General features: G+C 38.2%; 2 protein-coding genes across 3 annotated transcripts; both read left to right on the forward strand.

Annotated features, from left to right (window-relative positions):
- Positions 1-300: 300 nt before the first annotated feature.
- dnajc11a (DnaJ (Hsp40) homolog, subfamily C, member 11a) lies at positions 301-9,460 on the forward strand. The gene is made up of 16 exons (XM_007560749.2): positions 301-428; positions 1,576-1,705; positions 1,840-1,913; positions 2,550-2,651; positions 2,736-2,861; positions 2,946-3,068; positions 3,182-3,255; positions 3,335-3,524; positions 5,156-5,241; positions 7,223-7,339; positions 7,635-7,790; positions 7,908-7,977; positions 8,213-8,270; positions 8,509-8,651; positions 8,764-8,893; positions 9,010-9,460. The coding sequence occupies exons 1-16, from the start codon at positions 357-359 to the stop codon at positions 9,033-9,035; spliced, it is 1,677 nt and encodes a 558-aa protein (XP_007560811.1). The 5' UTR covers positions 301-356; the 3' UTR covers positions 9,036-9,460.
- Positions 9,461-10,716: 1,256 nt separating this feature from the next.
- Positions 10,717-19,037, forward strand: LOC103144056 (F-box only protein 6-like). 2 transcript variants are annotated; one of them, XM_016675726.1, is made up of 7 exons: positions 10,717-11,078; positions 11,195-11,342; positions 17,287-17,539; positions 17,631-17,745; positions 17,838-17,933; positions 18,026-18,161; positions 18,234-19,037. In XM_016675726.1, exons 2-7 carry the CDS (start codon positions 11,262-11,264, stop codon positions 18,378-18,380), a joined length of 828 nt encoding a protein of 275 aa, XP_016531212.1. In that variant the 5' UTR covers positions 10,717-11,078; positions 11,195-11,261; the 3' UTR covers positions 18,381-19,037. The 2 variants fall into 2 exon arrangements, with proteins under 2 accessions (XP_016531212.1, XP_016531211.1); XM_016675725.1 differs by lacking the exons at positions 17,287-17,539; positions 17,631-17,745; positions 17,838-17,933; positions 18,026-18,161; positions 18,234-19,037 and adding exons at positions 13,471-13,723; positions 13,813-13,927; positions 14,019-14,114; positions 14,206-14,341; positions 14,419-15,690 and having other exon boundaries at positions 10,925-11,078.
- Positions 19,038-20,631: the final 1,594 nt, after the last annotated feature.

Here is a 20,631-nt window from a genome sequence, read left to right on the forward strand (position 1 = left end):
TATATCTGTCTGTGTATAGCCGAAGCTCTGTATTAAAAGGTGATGTATGCAGTTCAGTTTTAGGTGGTGGTGCTGAAAGAACAGCTCCCTTGCTGCTTGCATAAGTCACTGCCGAGATTGTAACAAGAAAGGAAAAAAGTAAATACAAATACATGAAGACAGGATAATTGTCCTGTTTTCTGTACAAGCGCGCCTGATTGCGAACTGACGTGAAAAAGTTGTTTGACTGGCATGTGTGAATTTCCTTTCCCTTTTTAATTTCTTTCGGTGCTCCTGCCACTTGAGGGCGACAGAGAGCGCAAGAGAACCTTTTCTGCGAGGGGAACGGCACGAAGTAGAAATGACCGGGCGTAAACATGGCGTCTGCCTTGGACGACGATGAGATTTCCAATGATGATTACTATTCCCTTTTAAACGTTCGCAGAGAGGTACGTGGCAGACTCATGACGCAAATAATGTTTTGTACTGATGCATGCATTGGGTACTCTTTAGTTTCTCTGAAGCTGATAGCCAACAGTTGCTCGTTGAATGAGATGTATGTGACAAGGTAAGCTAGCCTGTGACCCACGACATTGATTAGTGTGGACTGACACTTGAGTTAGAAGTCGAACAAGACTCTTTGTGGATTATTGAGTTAAAGCTTGGTCAGCGGGAATCGTGTTTTGTGGGAGTACGGTAGGAGAGTTTCCTCTTACTATGATAATCTGGGGGCTAATTGAGTAGATAGTTTCAGTTATCATGGATGGCTAACTGGCTAGTGCTACAACTCCAACTGTTAAGCTCCAGCATGCAGTTCATGAGCTTACAGAGTGGATGTGATAGTTTATCTGTGATGTCAGAAAGTGTTCGTTCATGCTCCTTTATTTGGTCAGCTTCAGGGGAATACTATTTTTGACAAAACCAGATTAAGGTTTGACATATGGTCACTGTATTTTTTGTTGTTAGAGATGTGATTCTAATAATAATAAAATAATAATAACACTATAATAATAAAAAGAAATAACACTGTAATTACTCACCTCGTGTGTTTATTTTCTGGCAGGACAGCATGACCCGGTGACTGTCTGTATACTCACTACTTAATATCAGATCTTTATTTTTTCAAATAAATTATTATGAAATGTGTCCTGACATTTCTTCTATAGTATAACCTGTTGCATTACTAAGAATCTAAATGTACTACGACATACAGAGCAAATTATATTTGTCTTATGAAGCAATAATTTTGCAAAAACAAAAAAAAATTAAAGTATGTTGATAAATATTATCTAACATAGAAAGCTAATGTATTACTGCTAATTTGACAACAGTTTTGATCATCATTATACCAAAACTCTTATTTTTAAAAGCAAACTATCATTGAAAAGTTAAATAAATACACAAAATTGGTATCAAAATATTGAATTATACATTAGTAATATGTTTCTAATTACATTACAAACCAGCCAGGTCATACTATTTGGGAAAAACTCAACTGAAAGCTTGAGGTTGCAAAGTTGCTACTTATTGGCATCACTAAGATGATACTTAGATCAAAAGTCTCATTATGCTCTTACACTCTGTGGTCCGCTTTAGGCCACCCAGGAGGAGCTGAAAGCAGCTTACCGGCGCCTGTGCATGCTCTATCATCCTGACAAACACCGCGATCCTGAGCTAAAGCGACAGGCTGAGGCTCTTTTTAACCTTGTACACGAAGCTTATGAAGGTAGGTCAATCTTGCAGTAGTATTTTCTCTTCTGCTTAGCCTAAACTAGCTTAACCTACATTTGGCTGTTTTGATTTACATACACTTTATATAATTCAGAAATGCTCACGAGTTGTTGATTTATCTTGTTCTAGTGCTTAGTGAACCACAGGCACGAGCTATCTACGACATCTATGGCAAGCGAGGGCTCGATGTGGACGGATGGGAGGTAAGTATTGTAGATGTTGTAGTGGCAACAACTCTCCAAAAGGGCAAAAAAAAATAAAGTATCTAGAAATAATAGTCAGACTGCAGGCAAGAGAAGTCTGCCGAAAACACTATGACAATATCTTTATAAATTTAAAAAAAATACTGCATATTAAATTTCATTTTAAATGCCACTTGTACATTGTTTGCCATATATAAACTTGTCCAAATGCCAACAGAAAATCATTTTGGTTTTTTAAAGATTGTAGGTTTCTACTTGGAGAGCTTGCACCTAAAATTTAATTAAGGTTTTTAGATATAAACAGCTCACCTTCAGTAATAATAGACGTTAAAGGACATTACAAAACTTATTTTCACTTTAAGTAAATTGCCTGCAGAAGTTGGTTTGTATTGCGAAGAAGGATAGCTACCGTTCAGTAAAACCATGACTGTAATTATGAACAAGGTTTCAGTATGAGCTCTCTTTTGCAGCTCTGGTAAATTTTGACATATTTATTTATTTATTTATTAATAAGAAATATGAAGACGGTTTTATTAGAATAGAAGCTTTAAATTGCATCACTTTTTCTTCAAGTTAATTAGCACTTAGTTTTTGCTTGCACTCGCTTTGAATTCAGCTCCTGTCCTCTTCCTCCAGGTGGTGGAGAGGAAAAGAAGTCCTGCTGAGATTCGGGAGGAGTATGAACGCCTTCAGAGGGAGCGAGAGGAGAGAAGGCTTCAGCAACGGACCAATCCAAAGGTGTGTTTACACCAAGATGAAAAGCCTCACTTTAACTGTTGTAGGTTCCTTTGTGTGCAACACTAATCTATAATCACTTCACAGGGGTCGATAAGTGTGGGCATTGATGCCACAGACCTCTTTGACCGGTATGAAGAGGACTACGAGGATATGGTGGGAAGCGTGCCACACATAGAAATCAACAGGATGCATATATCGCAATCTATAGAGGTACATGACTGGCCTATTTGTTGTCTGTCTTTGGCTGTCAGGAAGGCTTTTGATCCTGGTTTTGCTCTCAACGTTCCTCCGCAGGCTCCTCTCACTACAAAAGACACGGCCATTTTGTCCGGCTCCCTGTCTACACACAACGGGAATGGAGGTGGCACCATTAACTTGGCTTTGAGAAGAGTCACCTCAACTAAAGGGTGGGGCGAGGTATGCTTCATTCTTTCTGTTTCTGGTTATGTTTGTCACAAAACAGTTTTCTACCTGTCTTGTAGGAAACATTTGAAGGTCCGGAGTGATTTTCGTTGTCTGTGTTTACGCAGGTAGAGTTGGGGGCCGGAGACACTCACGGACCTCTCTTTGGAATGAAGATATTTCGGAACTTAACGCCTCGATGGTATGTTTAGCAAAGCAAAAATCCTGTTCGAAGTCGAGTCACCGCAGCTCCAACGACCTTTTGTTTTGCTTTGTCTCAGCTTTGCAACGGCTCAGTGTGGGCTCCAGTTTTCTTCGCGGGGCGTTCGTCCTGGGGTGACAACGGTGCTGGCTCGCCACCTCGACAAGAACACTATGGGCTATCTGCAGTGGCGCTGGGGAATCCAGTCCTCCATGAACACCAGCGTAGTGAGGGACACAAAGAGCAGCCATTTTACCGTCGCAGTCCAGGTTATTAACACGCAATTTCATTTACCTATAAGAGTGTATGCATGTGTGTTGAAGTGCAACAGATTGGATTTTGGGAAATAAATCATTCCTGAGCCTTTCTCACCTTTTAAAGTGACTTTTTACAACTTTATTAAAAAAACAAACTGAAAACTCTAAAGTAGCGTGGCTGCATAAGTTTTGCACACACCCTGAAACTAAACTTTGCTGACGCAGTTTTGATGCTGTTGTATAGCACTCTATCAGCATAGCACATCTTGACTTTGTAATATTTGCCCTTTCTTCATCCAGTCTGTCAGGCTGTGAGGCATCTCCTGTGCCCAGCCCTCTTCAGATCCCCCTACAGATCCTCAGTCGACAGCCTGAAGCTCTCTACTCGGGAGCCCGAAGCTCTCCTCTTATAAGAGAAGAAGAAAATAACTGAAAAGAAAGAAACTGATTTCTAAGCAGAATATTAAGGCAGATAAATCGTCCACACTGGGAAAGCAGCAAATCTTCTCGTAGATTGTTTCTGTAAAATAAGTTTTGTTGTTGGTTTTAGTCTCCTCCTCCTGGTCAGACCACTTTTTTGTCCTCATCTGCTGCATGTTTGGCGCCACCTTCTCACTGGGGTTGTTGTTGTTGTCCTACCAGCATTCTGTGCATACAGATCATGATAGTTTCATCTCACAGCCTTTGCAGTAGAGCAGATAGTGGAGTGCTCTTGTAGATATGCATTAATTAGGCTTGACTGATGCTCTGTCGTAAAATAAAGATAGTCTTCAAAGCAGGATGATGCTGCCACCACCATGCTTTGTTGTGTTCTTTGTGGTGATTGTTGCGTTCTTTGTGGTGATTGTTGCCTTTGCACCAAACAAACATTTTGAAACCAAAAACATCAGACTTTGTTTCACAAGCTTTTGGGAGACATGAAATGTGACTCTGCTAAATTTGGCTGGGCCTGGATCATTCTCTTTGTTAGAAAAGGTTTCCATCTTGCCACCTTATCCATTAGCCACTACATAAGAAGAATATGACTTGTGCTGTACAGCAAGTACCTGCCAGAAATTCCTGCAGCTTCTTGCATTTCGTTGCAGGTCTCTTGGCTGCCAGTTTTCTCCTCGTCTTTTCATTAATTTTGGAGCCCATCCAACGCTTGCCTATGTTACCTTTTTATAATATTCTCTCTCTTTCTTCACTGTGTTTTGTGAAATGTTCATCGCCTTGGAAACCCCTCCCCTGACTAATGACAATGAGATCTCTCCGATGCTTTGGAAATTCTCTGCGAACCGGTGGTTTTGCTGGAATAATCTACTTGAGAAAATGTTAATTAAAACCTACTGGAGCAGCTGAACTTTATTTGGCGTTAGTCGGAGATACTTTAAATCATGGCAGGTGTGCTCTGACTCCTATTGAACATGAATTTTAATGTGGTGGTTCATTCTGAACACAACTACTTCCCCTGTTATACGAGAGTGGCACACTTATGCAACCTGCTCATCCTGGAGAATATCTCCCAAAAAGTTTCAGTTTGTTTTTAGTTGATTTCTTCAGGTTATTCGGTGATTATAAAAGCTTTGTATTTCCTCCAGAATCTACAATCTCCTGTTAAAGTTGTGCCAAAATTCAAACATTTGTTTTTTGTGTCTCTGCAGCTTGGCATTCCTCACACCTTTATGATGATGAGCTACCAGTACAAGTTTCAGGATGAAGACCAGACGAAGATTAAAGGCTCAGTAAAGTATGTTGTCAGAGCTCACTATATGTGACGTAATGCAGTTGTAAATTCACGTGAAAGGTGAGAAAATTACTTTCAGAACCTCATGAAGAAGTCCCAGCAGATAAGTCGTTTTTGTTTTATAGATGATCTGGATAGTTCTCTTGTACTCTCTCTGCAGCAGAATTTTGCGACTGCAAAAGATGTCAGTGTTCAAGTAACAGAAAATCTAACCCTCTCACAGACAGAGATGAACTTTTAAAAAGTAAAATGCCATCCAAGTTGAACTAAATCCACTTTTTGTTGCTGTTGTTTGGGACTAAACTTTACGCCAGAAATACAGTAATATACAACAACATCAAAAATTTTCTCCCCCAAATAAAAAAAAAAAAGAACAGTTTCCTTTCAGCACTCGCCAGGCAGGACACCACAAGGTGGCGCTTAATGTAACTCTTTCCTCTGTTAAGTCTATTTCTGGGGTCTTCAACCTCTGGCTCCGGAGCTGCAAATGGCTCTTCAGACTTTCCATAATGGCTCTTAATAATTTTGGCTTAAAATGATAAATATCAAATTAGTGTTTTCTAAATACATATAAATGCAGTTTTGTGCTGTTTTTTTCAATTTTTCATAATTCCATTGAACTTACACAACAGAATGACACCAACAGTACCAGTAAAAATAAATTGTATCCATTCTGTTTTTGCAAAGGTTCTCTTTATTTTAAACCCCCAAAATTTAAAAACTCAAACAAAAATATATGGTACCTTTTTTTAAAAAAACATAAATAAAATTACACTTTTCCAATTGTAGATATTTATTAAAATAAAACGGATTTTCTCAGAAGGTCATATAACATTTGCGGTCCTTGATGAGTTTTAGCTGGACAAAGTGTGAAAATTCCTCCTTTGGGTTATATGGCTGCAGACCGCTGGTCTACTGGGATTATTAGATTCCTGTTGATGCACATATTTACCTGTATTATTATAATTTATATGTCAAGGCAGAGTGTGAAAATATATTATGAATATTTTGCAGACTTATGATTTGAAACAACCTGAGAAAGGCCTGCTCTTAACAGCTAAGCATCAACTACTGTTTTTCTGGTAGATTTAAAAACCATCTTCATCATTTAGTTTTCTGTTTTGGTTCTTAACACATTGTATTGACGTTTGGGTGAAGGATAAACTCACCATTCTTGCCCCACTCAAAAAGTTACAATATCTACCCGGTATTCATAAATTGTTTGTTGCTTATGCAAACTTTGAGTTATATTTGTGCAATTTGATGTGGGGAAAAACCCTGAATGACCTTAACTATAATCCTTTACCCTGAAGGCAAAATATGTTATTGATTCTCCGACAGATTTTCAGGTTAAACTGTCTCGTTATAAATATGACATGTGGGTTCATCTTATTAATTGGAGTATTGTGTGAAATTCAGTTTATTACACCTAGTAAGATATTTTAATCATTTATTTCTATTAATTTCAATGGTTATGAAAACCCGCAGATCAGTCTCTCATAAAATCAGAATAAGAGAATTGATTAAAGAAATGTCAGCTTATTTTAATTGATGTAATGTTCAATCCTCTCAAGTTATTCTTGTTGTTTTTGCACTTTTGTGCCACATTTTTTCCTTCCACTTAATTTACTAATATATTTCATACACCCCTCTATGAAAAGATACCTTATTTAGTACTGATGTACTTTGCCATAATTTTTTCAAATATATAATTTTGTATATGTTGAATCTGTATCGGTTTCACCTTTTGAATGAAATTACTTGGACTAAATGAACTTTTCACTGATTTTCTGGTTTACTGAGATGCACCAGTAAACCAGAGCAAGAGCTTTTGTTTGGAGAATGAAGTGCCAGTAGCTTTTTGCATAATATGGGTGACAAGTTGTAATCATCACATCGTTTCAAATGTTTTACCCAATAACTTGCACTCTAAATCAGAGCAGCCCACATGTGGTGAGTTGGTAACTCTGTTGTAATGTGGCAGATCGGGTTTCTTTGGTACGGTGGTGGAGTACGGCGCTGAGAGGAAGATCAGTCGGCACAGTGTGGTGGGGGCCACCGTCAGCGTGGGAGTCCCGCAGGGCGTCTCCCTCAAGATCAAGTGAGTGCAAAACCCTGCTCCACTTTCTTTCATTCCCACCTGTTGTTTTTCCAAATGTTGGTTTCTTCTATTCCACTGTGCTGTTACCATGGCACCTGAAAGCGTAAAGTCAAAACTGTCAGTCAGTGAAAGCATGTAGATATTTCCTGTTTCTGCCTGCGCTGGGAGTTGCTGTGATAGATTTTGTCTAAGTTTTGTTTTCCAAAGGATGTGTGGAATTACACATTGATTTTAATTTGCTATCTATGTTTCGATGTCCTCGATGCAAACGATAAAATAATTTCTCCAACTTCAGGCTGAACAGAGCCAGCCAGACGTATTTCTTCCCTATTCACCTCACTGACCAACTCCTGCCAAGTGCAATCTTCTACGCCACGGTTGGACCTCTGGTTTTCTACCTCGCCATCCAGCAGCTCGTCATTCGGCCCTATGTGCGTGCCCAAAAGGAACAGTAAGTACCATTCCTGCTTGTCATCCGAGCAGTCTTCTTATTGGAGAGGACGCTCTCCTTTATTGCTATGGCCAGATTTTATGGCCTCATTTTATTTCTTCATTTTGTTTTATTCAGAGAGTTGGAGAAGCAGAGGGAGAGTTCAGCCTCTAATATAGCAAAGAAGAAACAGGAAGCAGAGGCAGCTGTGAGTATTTGACAGATTTATATGTAGTTGTGGTTCGTGTCCAGCAGCATCCATGGTGGGGTTTGAGATTAGAGATGTTAATAAATGTGTCTGACTGCTGAGAATTATTTTGCCCATCAACAAGTAAGATGAGCGGATGAGATCGAATTGGATAACATGCAAAAAAGCAATAGAATTTATTGGCCGCATATCTTGATGCCTGACTTCTGGCTTTCGTTTTTTTCCACCTCTGAAGGTTTTGCTCATGCAGGAGTCTGTCCGAAGGATCATTGAAGCAGAGGAATCTCGAATGGGTAAGAACATTCATATTTGAGCAGTGATTTGAGTCTTGAATTTTCAGTTACACTTTATTTCCCGAAAGAGTTTTTTTTGTTTTTGAAGACTGGAGTCAGGCCCAAAAAAATAAACATTCTTGCTGCTGCGGCACTCTTCATGTCAGAATATTATAAATTAATTCAGTTTGGAAATTGTTCCCTGACAGCATCATACAGCAGCACACTGTAATGTTGTCGCTGCTCCTTCTTTATTTAGGTCTCATCATCCTCAACGCTTGGTACGGCAAATTTGTGACGGACAGTAGCAGAAAGCACGAGAGGGCAAAGGTCATCGATGTGACCGTGCCACTTCAGTGTCTGGTGAAAGACTCCAAACTCATTCTCACTGAGGCCTCAAAGGTAAGAACTGTGTTTCTATGTGGGAACCTAAAGCAAAGCAGGTTCAACAACTACAATGTTTTAGTATTTTCTGGTGCAGCTGATGGTGCATTACTTTGAGTTGTCTGTTCAGTCAGGACTCCCTGGCTTCTATGACCCCTGTGTGGGGGAGGAGAAGAGCCTGAAGGTGCTGTATCAGTTCCGTGGAGTCATGCATCAAGTCCTGTCAGGAGACACAGAACCACTCAGGATACCAAAGCAATGTAAGTTTTCCTGGGTAGCACAACACAAAAGTATCTGTGTTTTGTTGTTGAAGGAAATTGTATTGAAGAAATTGTGAGTGCCAATTGTAATTTCTCTCTCCTTCTTCTCATTCCAGCTCACAGGATTGATTCAGACACATAGAAGTGCTTGTTCTGACCAAAACAAAAGACTTGTCTCTAGACTGTTGGACAGAAGATGAAGAGACCTATGTTTTAGATGCGACTTGGAAATCAGTCTTTGTTACTCAGAGATCATGAATTTACCCGTTTGCCCTGATGTTCATTTAAATATTGAGAGTGGAATAAGATGACAGACTGGATTTATCAGAACCAGTATTCAATGGACGGGGTTTTGGCCTGCTAAATGTGTCAAAAATCAGCTGTTCTCATCATAAACCTGAGTTCTGCCCTCGTTGGGATCAGTTTGGTTTTGGGGATGGCTTGCAAATTTTGACAGAGTTCTGTGTACTTGAACAAAAACTGCAGTGCCTACTGGATCGAAGACATGAAAGAATCTCTGTTTATTTGCCATATTATTAAAATCATTTTCTCTCATTTTGCTCAAATTTACATTGTATTTTTCTTTGTTGTTATTCCATATTTTTCTATGAGAAAAGACTGCAATTACAAAGGGTGATTTGAGTTGGATTTTGTAAGTCAACAGCATGAGAGCTTAAGAATGCAACATCAATTGCCCAAAACGGTGCAATGCACCATGGGAGTTTAAGACAGTAGAGGCGGGTTGGTGGGTGGGTGTTTGGTGCAGTTTGGTTTTCGTAATCGATAGTGATGGAGAGATGAAGTTTCATGATCCACTGAGGCTTTGAGCTGATGGGCCACGATCCTTCATATGCTCTACTGCAACATCGAGTGATGATGACCTCATGTGTGAAGCTTTAAATTGAATGAATGATTTTTGTGATGCGAATACATAAATTCTGAATATTGTCTTAATCTATTTTTATGAAGCAGTGGCTGTAGATAAAAAGGAAAACCTTGAAGCAAATATGGGAAAAGGTTGTGATGTAAATGGACTTGTGTTATTTTGTTACCAAAATGTCACCAGGGACAAAATTTTATTTATTTTTCCCTAAATATAAAAAAAACTTTTATTGTTCTCAGCTTCAGACAGTTTCTCTGTTTTGAGATGTTTACGTCTGGTATAGAAAATACTCTTTCAAAGATTATGGATGTAACCAGAAAAGCATCAGCAAATTTGTAGAAGTTGGGATAAAACTTTTTTTTTTATCCTTCTCAATATTCCAGGGGATTCTCCAGTCCACCAATGTTACTGCATGGTTGTATGCTGTCTTGTCCAGTTTATTAGACATTTTCTGAATCCTTAGTCTATTGAGTATTTCAGTTAACTCATGTCTTAGATACCAATGGGATAAAAGAAATGCATTTAGTTTAGGCAAAAAGTATGGAAAAATGTGTATTATTTTTTGACTTATCAAGCTCCAGTGACCTCTGTGTTGGTCAGAGAGACTCAAAACATGCCTTAATTAAAAGTCAAGAGGGTCTTGTTTAAGAAGATGCCAAACACTTTATTATAGGCCTCAGACAAACATTGATACCATGAGCCTAAACCAGACATACACCAGTCTCAAAAAACATAATTTTTCCAAAGGGGTTGTTACACTTCATGAGCAGATAACTATGACTAAGCAACAACTTTGGAAGCGCTGTCATACCAAGTCATACCAAAAATATTAGATAATATTTTACAAAAAATATTGGTCAAGCTTTGCAACCCTGCGATGGACCAAACTTGTGCTTTGCGCCTGCGCCTTCACAGCATCCCCCTCTGGATCGCTTTTTAAAAACAAAAAAACACTGCCATAAATATTGTCTATCGCGGCAGCGGCTATCCCACCCCATGAAAGTAGGGTGACACGCCGTGGTGGGCGTCCCTTATTTTGATTTCTGAAAGGTGGCAACCCTAACCAAAATATGAACTTTTTAACTCTGACTCATGGATTAGTAGCTAGGAACCTAGCTTGCCCGGAACCTTTCTCTAAGGAGCCGTTTAAGACGGTATTTCCGTTTAAGAAAGGACCTAAAAAGCATTCGTCGCGTATCTAAATATGCACACAGCATAGTGATACCCTTCCCGAAATTAAATCGGACGTTGCAAAGATAACGTGGATGATATTTGGGTAAAGAAATCGAAACGAATAAAAAAATAAGGCCAAAACTATATATATATATATATTTTTTAGTTTGGAGGGCTGTTAGCTTTTATCTCGGGTTTAACGGCACTTCCGTGTTTGTTATCGAGTGACACTTTCTCTTTTGAAGGCGTCTGCTGCTGATTTAGTCAGAAGTCAGCTCTGTAAAACACACCAGACTTGGATTTATCCTAAACATGAAGAGGAAGACTAGACCCATAATGGGAACTTCATACAGCGTCAATTCTCCTTCGCCGATACGGAGTTCTGGTGAACCTGTAAGTTTTGTTAGAGAAACTGAAACACACGCAGCCACTCACCACACTCAAATTACTCATCACATGAAAAATTCTGACTTTTTATTTCTGGGATTGAAGTCATAAAAAATTCATGTTAAAACTTGATTGTACTTTGGGCCGAGGTATTAAAGGGACTTTCCCATCAGTGGTATGTGTGCGCATGTGTCATTGTGGACGGGAAGGAGCTTCAGTTAAAAGTCCACAGCTTCAGTTATTACATTTAAACTAGAAACTAGAGATCAGACCCGAAATCTGGGTGTAGTGATGGACTCTGACCTGAAGCTTCAGAGCCAAATAAATACAGGTACCCCTGAAGAATATTTCCAGGATTAAAGGTCTAATGTCTCAGAAAGATCTAGAGAAACTCATCTATGCGTTTATCTTTAGTCGCATTGATTACTGCAGCAGTGACCTCACAGGTCTGCTTGAAAAATCAGTCCTCAAGCTGCAGCTGATCCAGAACGCCACTGCTGGCGTTATCACTACAACCAGGAAGTCAGACCGCATCACCCCGGTTCTAAAGTCCTTCCACTGGCTCCCTGTAGCTCAGAGAATAGACTTTTAAATACTATTATTAGTTTATAAATCACTGAATGGCTCAGCACCAAAATACAATAAAGATCTGCTGTTGTTGCATCAACCTTCCAGACCTCTCAGGTCTTCTGGTTCAGGCTCGCTCTGCATCCTCAGAACCAGAACAAAACATGCAGAAGCAGCATTCAGCTGCTATGCACCACAAATATGGAACAAACTTCCAGAAAATTGTAAAACACCCGGAACACTGAGTTCCTTTAAACCTAGACTTAAAACAAACCTGTCTAGAGTTGCTTTTGAGCCATGATAAATGAAACATTGACCGACATGTTGATGTGTAACAATGGCACTTGGCAAAATGTAATGTTTATTGTTTTCTCAGTTGTTGACTGTGTGGTGTCTTCTAGTGTCTTCTAAGACTTTGTATATTTGTGTTTGTATTACATAAAGTATTTACTATGCTTCGCTCTATAAATAAATGATTAAAAACAACGAAAAAATACATACAAGTAGAAAATAGGAATTATTCCCATTGAAGCTAAAATGATACAGAATATTGACTATTAAGAGATAATGTTACATTTATGTATTATTTTAACTTTGAAATACTTTAAAATCCTACACAACAAACACCAATTTCAGTAGGTTCAAAGGAAATCTGTTTATTGCAAAAGCTTTACTGTGCTACTCTGTGCTATATACAGCTGAAAAAAACTGGCTTTTCCCTGGCTTCTCAATAAAAGGAATTTTAAAATCTACAAATAGTAAGCTGTAAAATTTAATGGTTTCAAAAATATAATTTTGTTGTACCTTGATGGTGGTAACATTTCAATGACTGCTGAAAGCAGGAAAAAAGTTTGAGAATAATGAAGTGTAGTGGGAACAAATGTCTTACCACTTAGCTCAAGTCTTGCACTATTTTTGTTATCAGATTTACCGTAACCATCACATGGCCTGGAGAATGAAGCTCTGGCAGAACCTGTCTGTCCTGGTTGTGAACCTGCGTTCACAAGTTTTATTTTAGTATTTATCTTTAGTATTTTGAAACAGAAAACTTATGTGAGATATAAAGAAAAAAAAAAGTAAATCAAGAAAATCTTACTACGACAATTGACTTTTACAGACAGATGAACTATCAGGAATAGTAGGTCAAGAAGACTGAATCCTGAGATTGAATCAAAAAATGGTTCAATGAAGAATCTCCTTAAGGCTGTGTACATTTATGCTGTCAGATAATTGCAGCTTTTTTACTTCTAAAATTTTTCCCACACATATTTTGTTTTGCAGTTGAATAGTACATCACAAATGTTGTGTTTAGGTCTCAAATGATTTGTCTTCGTCACATTTTTTTCCTTTAATTGTGATGTTTATAAACACTTAGCATTTTGACGGGGTTATGTAGATTTTTTTATACACGCTGTATCGGTTATACCTCCAGGATTAAGTTGTTACTGCCCCAATACACCAAAAAACACTTTTTGAGTCTGCAATACTAAAAACTTATACATTCTTAATCTAATGTCTGTTTGAAATGTAGAAAACTATTTTAAAAAATATATTTTGTTCTTATCAGGTCATCCCTCTTCCTTTGGACATACTGGAGGAAATCTTCCTAAATCTGCCCCCCCAATACGTGGTGTGTGTGTGTCGATTAGTGTGCCGCCAGTGGAAAGTTGTGGCCGACAGCGAGTCTTTCTGGAGAGAAAGATGTAGGAGACAGGGATATCACCTCCGTGATCCTTCCAGAGTACCCAGCAACAACTGGAGGTTGTTTTACTTCTTGTCCAAGAAGAGGAGAAATCTCATAAAGAATCCAAGAGCAGAAGGTGAAATTACCTTTACTTAACATTACACAGTAGCATTATTTTCTTGCTATGTTTCAGAAAATCCAAATACTCATCTTTTGTTTTCTTAGATGAATTTCAGGGTTGGAGAATATTGGATAACGGTGGGAATCAGTGGAAAATAGAGGAACCTATGGTGGAACATTCAAATCCAGCAGTAAAGAAAAACTTTGTGACCTCCTATAGGTGAGAATTCACTAACACTAGAAATGTTTCATGTGTTTATACAATTGAAGTTGTAATTACTAATTAAGTGAATTAAATCTGTTGTCTGCAGTTGGTGCAGAAAAGAGCAGGTGATTGATCTGATGAAGGAAGGTTACAGCCCATCATTTATGGATGAGTTCCAGCCGCCTATCCGGATATCTGACTGGTGAGAAAAATGCACACAAATTATTTATATTTTTTTCTCAAAAAGTTCTCAAAAAAAAGGAAAACTTCAATTCATAGTTGTCCATTGTCAGGTACGCACCCCGCTGGGATTGTGGAAGCATCTATCAGATTTCTGTGCAGCTACTAGATCACGAGCAAGACATTCTCCAGGAATTTAGTCCTGAGCTCCTTTCCTTTCCTCAGTGGAATGACCAGCAGTGGCATCAAGTATGTACATGTTACAAAGATCAATGCAACTGCAGAGAAAAATAAACTCACGTTACTGATGTTATTTCTTCTTTCAGATGGAGTATGTGTTCAAGGACTACGGACCAGGAGTGAGATATGTCCGTTTCACCCATGGTGGCAAAGACACACAGTTCTGGGCAGGATGGTATGGCATTCGTGTAACGGAGAGCTGCGTTGAAATTTGTCCAGCATTGGACAGCTAGCTTATTTACGCAACTGTGCTAGGAAGACAACTCTGAACATCTTTGAGTACTTGAGTTAGAAAAAATATTATCATTGTGGCCTTCTAAGCTATTTTGCCTCATTCTACAATCTACTGACAAAAACATGTAAGTCAAGAAGGTTTTTATTCTTATATTATTTCCAGATGCCAAATGTTTAATTATTCTGTTAAATCTTCCCTACACATACCTCAAAATATGTTTAAATTGTACAAAGACGCTTTGTTATGCGCATAGTATAATTTGGATGTAAAAGCAGCCAAGGTTTTCTTTTACTTGTTTGTAGGTTACTCTAGTACTGGGCACACTGTGCGTTTTCCAAAGGCTGGAAAACACACAAAACTATTCATATACACATTTAAAATACTTTCTCAATGCTTGATGTAAACGCAACATGCAGAAATCGACAGGTTGTAGGTGTTTAGAAGGTCAAAGGTCAAGTTAACATGCTTAACTACTGCTGAACTATGTCAACTTACTTAATCAAACGTTCATTAGTCAATTAAGCAGTCTTGCCTCACTTACTAAGACAATGCAATATAAGTAGTTGGAATTGCTTCATGATTGTTTAAATGTATGTATCTTACCTGTTCTGGAGGACAACACCACTACCTTTATTCCTCTTCTAATTTGCACATTTATTTTTTAACCAACTGTTTTGTCTGAAAAGCTACCATTTGCTGCCACTTACATGTTAGCTGAATGTGTATTCATGTTAAGATGCCTCCTATGTATGCGGTGTTATGAATTAAGAATAACCTCAAACTTTGCACTTTATGTAAATGCATATTCTTGGTTTGCAAAAAAACAAAAAACAGCCTCATTTTATGCAGCCTATCCCTTTAAAAAATAATTTTGTTAAAAATTCTGCTGTAATTTGATATATCTATTGTTAACATATTTCTGATGTGATGAATATTTCTACCACATCCTTGTAAAAAAGTGGACCAGAGTAGGGTAAGATATCTACAATGTTAAAAGTTCATTTTTAAACCTGTGTGTAAAGTGTTCATGATTACATTTTTCGTGGCAACACTGTATGACAAATATGAGCAAGCAGAGTGTTGACAAAAGCTTCCGATTCAATAAATGCTTTTGGTACATTGACCCATCCTTGTGGTTATTGTACTTTTCCATAACATACTGATTCTAAAGTTTCTAAACGGTTGTATTTTTTCCGTGTCATCTGTATCTTTAATTTGTTCTACTTTAAAAACTACAAGTATAGACATTTCAAACTTGGACTGGATTATTCTAAACTAGTAGCAGATAAACAAATGTGTCGCTCTGAAGTGAGAGAAGTAACTGGTAACGCATTATTTATGCAATCAGAAACATTGTTTTGCCTCTCCAGTGTCACCATTTTTGATTGAGGTTGCATATGTGGCTTACGTGACTTTTTTTTTTTTTACACACAATATATTTTCATTTATTTTCAGAAGATGGGGGGACTGGTTGACCTTTGGACCTTTACACTTTCATTAATATCTTCAAAGCCAAAGCAGCACAAACGAAATTTTTTGCTGCACAAATCAACACAAACGTAGCTGAGTTGATTGACACCCATTTTGTCTGATTTGAAGATTGTGGGGGGTTGGTTGACCTTGGATGACCTCTGGAAACATTTCTTTATATCTTTAAAATGATAGTGGCACAAACAAAAATTTTTGCTGCACAAACCAGCACAAACGTAGCACAAACGTTTGACACCAATTTTGTCTGATTTGAAGAAGGTGGGGGGGCCAACTTCACTCAGGTCTCCCGCGCTACTCACAACCGAATGAAAAAACTACAGCTCTAGCCCCGCCTCCTACTACCTTACATCTCACACATGCGCAGTATGCTACTGACAACTTAACATAAACTTCCATAGTCGTCGTGTGAATTCAACATAAACCTGAGGTGCGCTTTTATTTGAAAGGAGACTATAAATGTAAAGGAGGGCGCCGTAAAGCCTTGTGCAGTCGCGCACGGCAAAATCGAGTGCAGGTTGGCTTTACTGTCTTTTCCGAAGAGGCGGCTATCTGTACCCGTGTAAGACAGGCAGCTGTCTACTAAAACCACACGAGACTCTGGTTTATCCCGGACATGAAGAGGACGACCAGAACCATAATGGGAACTTCATACAGCGTCAACTCAGCTTCGCCGATACGGAGTTCTGGTGAAACTACGAAGCTGAAGTTGGTTTCTGATTCGGAAATGGCTAAAGGCAGGCAGCGGCTCTTCACCTTCGCCGGATCAGAGTTCTGGTGAACCTGTCAGTTTGTTTGAGACTGAAACACACGCAGCCACTCACCACATCTCTGTATTCAAATTACTGGTAACTGCGAAAAAATACTAGGGACAGGAAAAAAAAAAATCTCACTCTCACTTTTTAGGACTAAAGTTTGAATTGAGTTTTGGTTAGGCTGTAGAAATCAATGAAAGTCTATGGAAAATCCCCGCAAAGATAGCGAGACGAATGTGTGGGCGCTTGTCAATGTGTCACTGTGGACGGGAAGGATGTCCAGTGATCCGTAACCATGTAATGGATCTAATGAGACCTCTGACTAAGAGTGCTCAACTCCTTTTCCAGGGAGCAGGGATAATATTCCAGTAACATTTTCTTGATGTTGTCAAGCAATTCTAATCTGCACCATTTTCTTTCGCTGCTAAATATTAAATTGAACAATTTTTTTTGTTTTTTTGTTTTTGTCTTGTCAGGTCATCCCTCTTCCGTTGGACATACTGGAGGAAATCTTCCTAAATCTGCCCCCCCAATACGTGGTGTGTGTGTGTCGATTAGTGTGCCGCCAGTGGAAAGTTGTGGCTGACAGCGAGTCTTTCTGGAGAGAAAGATGTAGGAGACAGGGATATCACCTCCGTGATCCTTCCAGAGTAGCCAGCAACAACTGGAGGTTGTTTTACTTCTTGTGCAAGAAGAGGAGAAATCTCATAAAGAATCCAAGAGCAGAAGGTGAAAATTAAAATGTATTCAATGTTACACCGTGGTATTATTTTTCTGCTATGTTTTAGAAAATCCAAACACTCATCTTTTGTTTTCTTAGATGAATTTCAAGGTTGGAAAATACTGAAAAACGGTGGAGATAAGTGGACAATAGAGGGATCTAGGGCGCAACATTCAAATCCAGCAGTAAAGAAAAACTATGTGACCTCTTATGGGTGAGAAATCACCAGCATTAGAAATGTTTTCATGTGTTTATACAACTGAAGTTGTAATTACTAATTAAGTGAATAAAATCTGTTGTCTGCAGTTGGTGCACAAAAGAGCAGGTGATCAATTTGATGAAAGAAGGTTACAGCCAATCATTTATGGACGAGTTTCAGCCGCCTATCCGGATATCTGACTGGTGAGAAAAATCAACATTTATTTTTTTTTTTTTTTTTTTTTTTTTTTGGTCAAACAAAAAGGAAACTTTAACTTATATTTGTCCGTTGTCAGGTATGGGGCGCGTTTCGATTGTGGAAGCATCTATCGGATTTCTGTGCAGCTACTAGACCGCAAGAAAAATGTTCTGCAGGACTTCAGGCCTCAGGACGTTACTATTCCACAGTGGAATGATCAACGGTGGCATCAAGTATGTTACAAAGATCAATGCAACTGTAGAGGAAAATAAGTTCATGTTACTGATTTTATTTTTGTCTTTCAGATGGAGTACGTCTTCAAGGACTACGGACCAGGAGTGAGATATGTCCGTTTCACCCATGGTGGCAAAGACACACAGTTCTGGGCAGGATGGTTTGGCATTCGTGTAACGGAGAGCTGCGTTGAAATTTGTCCAGCATTGGACAGCTAGCTTATTTACACGACTGTGTTAGGAAGACAACTCTGAACATCTTTGATTGAAGAAAAATCTTAACCTTTTGGCCTTCATAGCAATTTTCCCTCAGAAACATCCTGCAATGTACTGACGTAAAACATGCAAGTCAGGAAGGTTTTTATTCTTATATTGTCTCCAGATGGCAAATTATTCTGTTAAATGACTCCTACACACATGCCTCAAAATATGTCTAAATCGTAAAAAGAGATTTTGTTATTCGCAAACGTTTTGTAACTTAGATCAAAAATCAACCAAGGATTGTTTTTACTTGTAGATTTCTACGTCTGTTACACTAGAACTAGACACACTCACACCCTGTACTGCTGGGTTAACTTACTTAATCAAAAGTCCATTCATCAATTAAACAGTCCTGCCTCACTTAATAACATAACCAATGAAACTGAAATTGTTGGAATTGCTTCAAGACTGTGTAAATGCATGTATCTTACCTGTTCTGGAAGACAACGTGTTTGTAATCACAGATCTCTACAGTGTTAAATAGTTATTGTTTTTGAAACCTTTTTTTTTTATGTGAATAGGGTGTTATTCTTGTGGTAACACCCTACGAGAAATATGATCAAGCAAATTCGGTGGGAAAAAACCTTCCGATTCAATAAAAGTTTTTGGCATACTAACCCATTGTTGTAGTTATTGTATTGTTCCAAAATACACTGATTCTAAAGTTTTTAAACAGTTGTATTCCGTCAGTATGATGTGTATGAATTACGATAAAAATTCAGTTATCAAATGCAAGTATCACATAAGGTGGTGTAACTTATTTTGCAAAAATGATCATTTAGCATTAATTTATCTTAATGCTAAAGTCCTCTGACTATTTTATGAAATAGCAGATTTTTTTTCTGTATATTTAAATACATTTGAAAACAGAAGTTTACACACACCTCATAAAGACACCCTTTATTTTCTGACTATCTGAAGTTAAATCAAACTGAACCTCTTGTTTTAGGTAGAATTACTTAAATTATTTCCATTCGCTAAACGTCAGAAAACTTTGCAAGAATATTTTTTAGAGATTTTTTTGTAATATTAAAATTCGGAAGTTTACATACATTTGGCCAATATCATGGATATTTGTCTTTTAACTGAGTGACTTGGATCAAAAACCTGTTGGGTTTCCTTAACTTCTATCAGGCTACCTGCACACACATTTTCAGATCTACCCATAACTTCTTCATAGGATTGAGATGGCCACATCAAAACACTGACTTTCTTGTCCTTAAGCCTCTGTGTAACTTGGGCTGTAAAGACTAATCTATGCACACACTTTAACTTCCTGTCTGTTGAATTTAGATGTTGCTTCAATATTTCTACATATCATCTATTTTATGAATTGTTCCGCTGCTTCCTCCAGAAAAACAGTCCCATTGCATGATGCTGCCACCTCCCTACTTTACAATAAGCAGGGAACAAGCATCCCCATTTTCCCTCCAAATGTAATGTTGGTCATTATGGGCAAACATTTCCACTTTAGTCATCAGACTAAATGAATGTATTTGTCCCTCTGTGCATTTGCAAACTGCAGTCTGGCTTTTTACATTTATTTTTAAATTTAAGGCTTCTTCCTCACTGAGTGGTCTTTTAGCTCATATTGGTGCATGAGGCGTTTTACTTAGGTCAGCATCTTCACAAAGTCTTTGGTTTTTGTTCTGTGGTCCACTTGCACATTACTGACCAAAACTCGTTTATCTCTGTGACTCAAAGTATCCTGCAACTGGAGGTCGTTTTACTTCTTCTGCACGGTGAGAAGGTGAGAAGCTTTAAATTTAACATAATGCTGTGCAATGTACAAGAATTTAGAAAAAATTAAAGATTTAATAAATATACTACGGCAATATTCAAATGGTTAAAGTATTCAAATTTGAATAATGTTTTTAGGAAAACAAAACTGGTTAACAAAATATCATTATCGATAAAAAGTACATTTTGAGCCACATATAAACTACTAGGTGGCAATAATGCACATAATATGCTTCTTGAAAACCACCAATAAAAAAAATCAAGAAGAAACTTTTTTTTTTTTTTTTAAAGAAGACGTTTTAAGCTTATCTTGCGGTGCAGACAGGAGCCCCCTAGGAGACTGAGGAATCTTTTTGTTTTGCAGTATCTCACAAAAGTATTGCAGTCCCTTGCAGTAAATTAGCAAATACACCCCAGGAGTGGTTGTTTCGGGTATGGGCTACATAGTAACAGCCTAAGGTGGCATATC

The sequence above is a fragment of the Poecilia formosa genome, unplaced genomic scaffold (assembly GCF_000485575.1).
Source record: "Poecilia formosa unplaced genomic scaffold, Poecilia_formosa-5.1.2 Scaffold120, whole genome shotgun sequence".
NCBI classification, from domain to species: Eukaryota; Metazoa; Chordata; class Actinopteri; order Cyprinodontiformes; family Poeciliidae; genus Poecilia; species Poecilia formosa.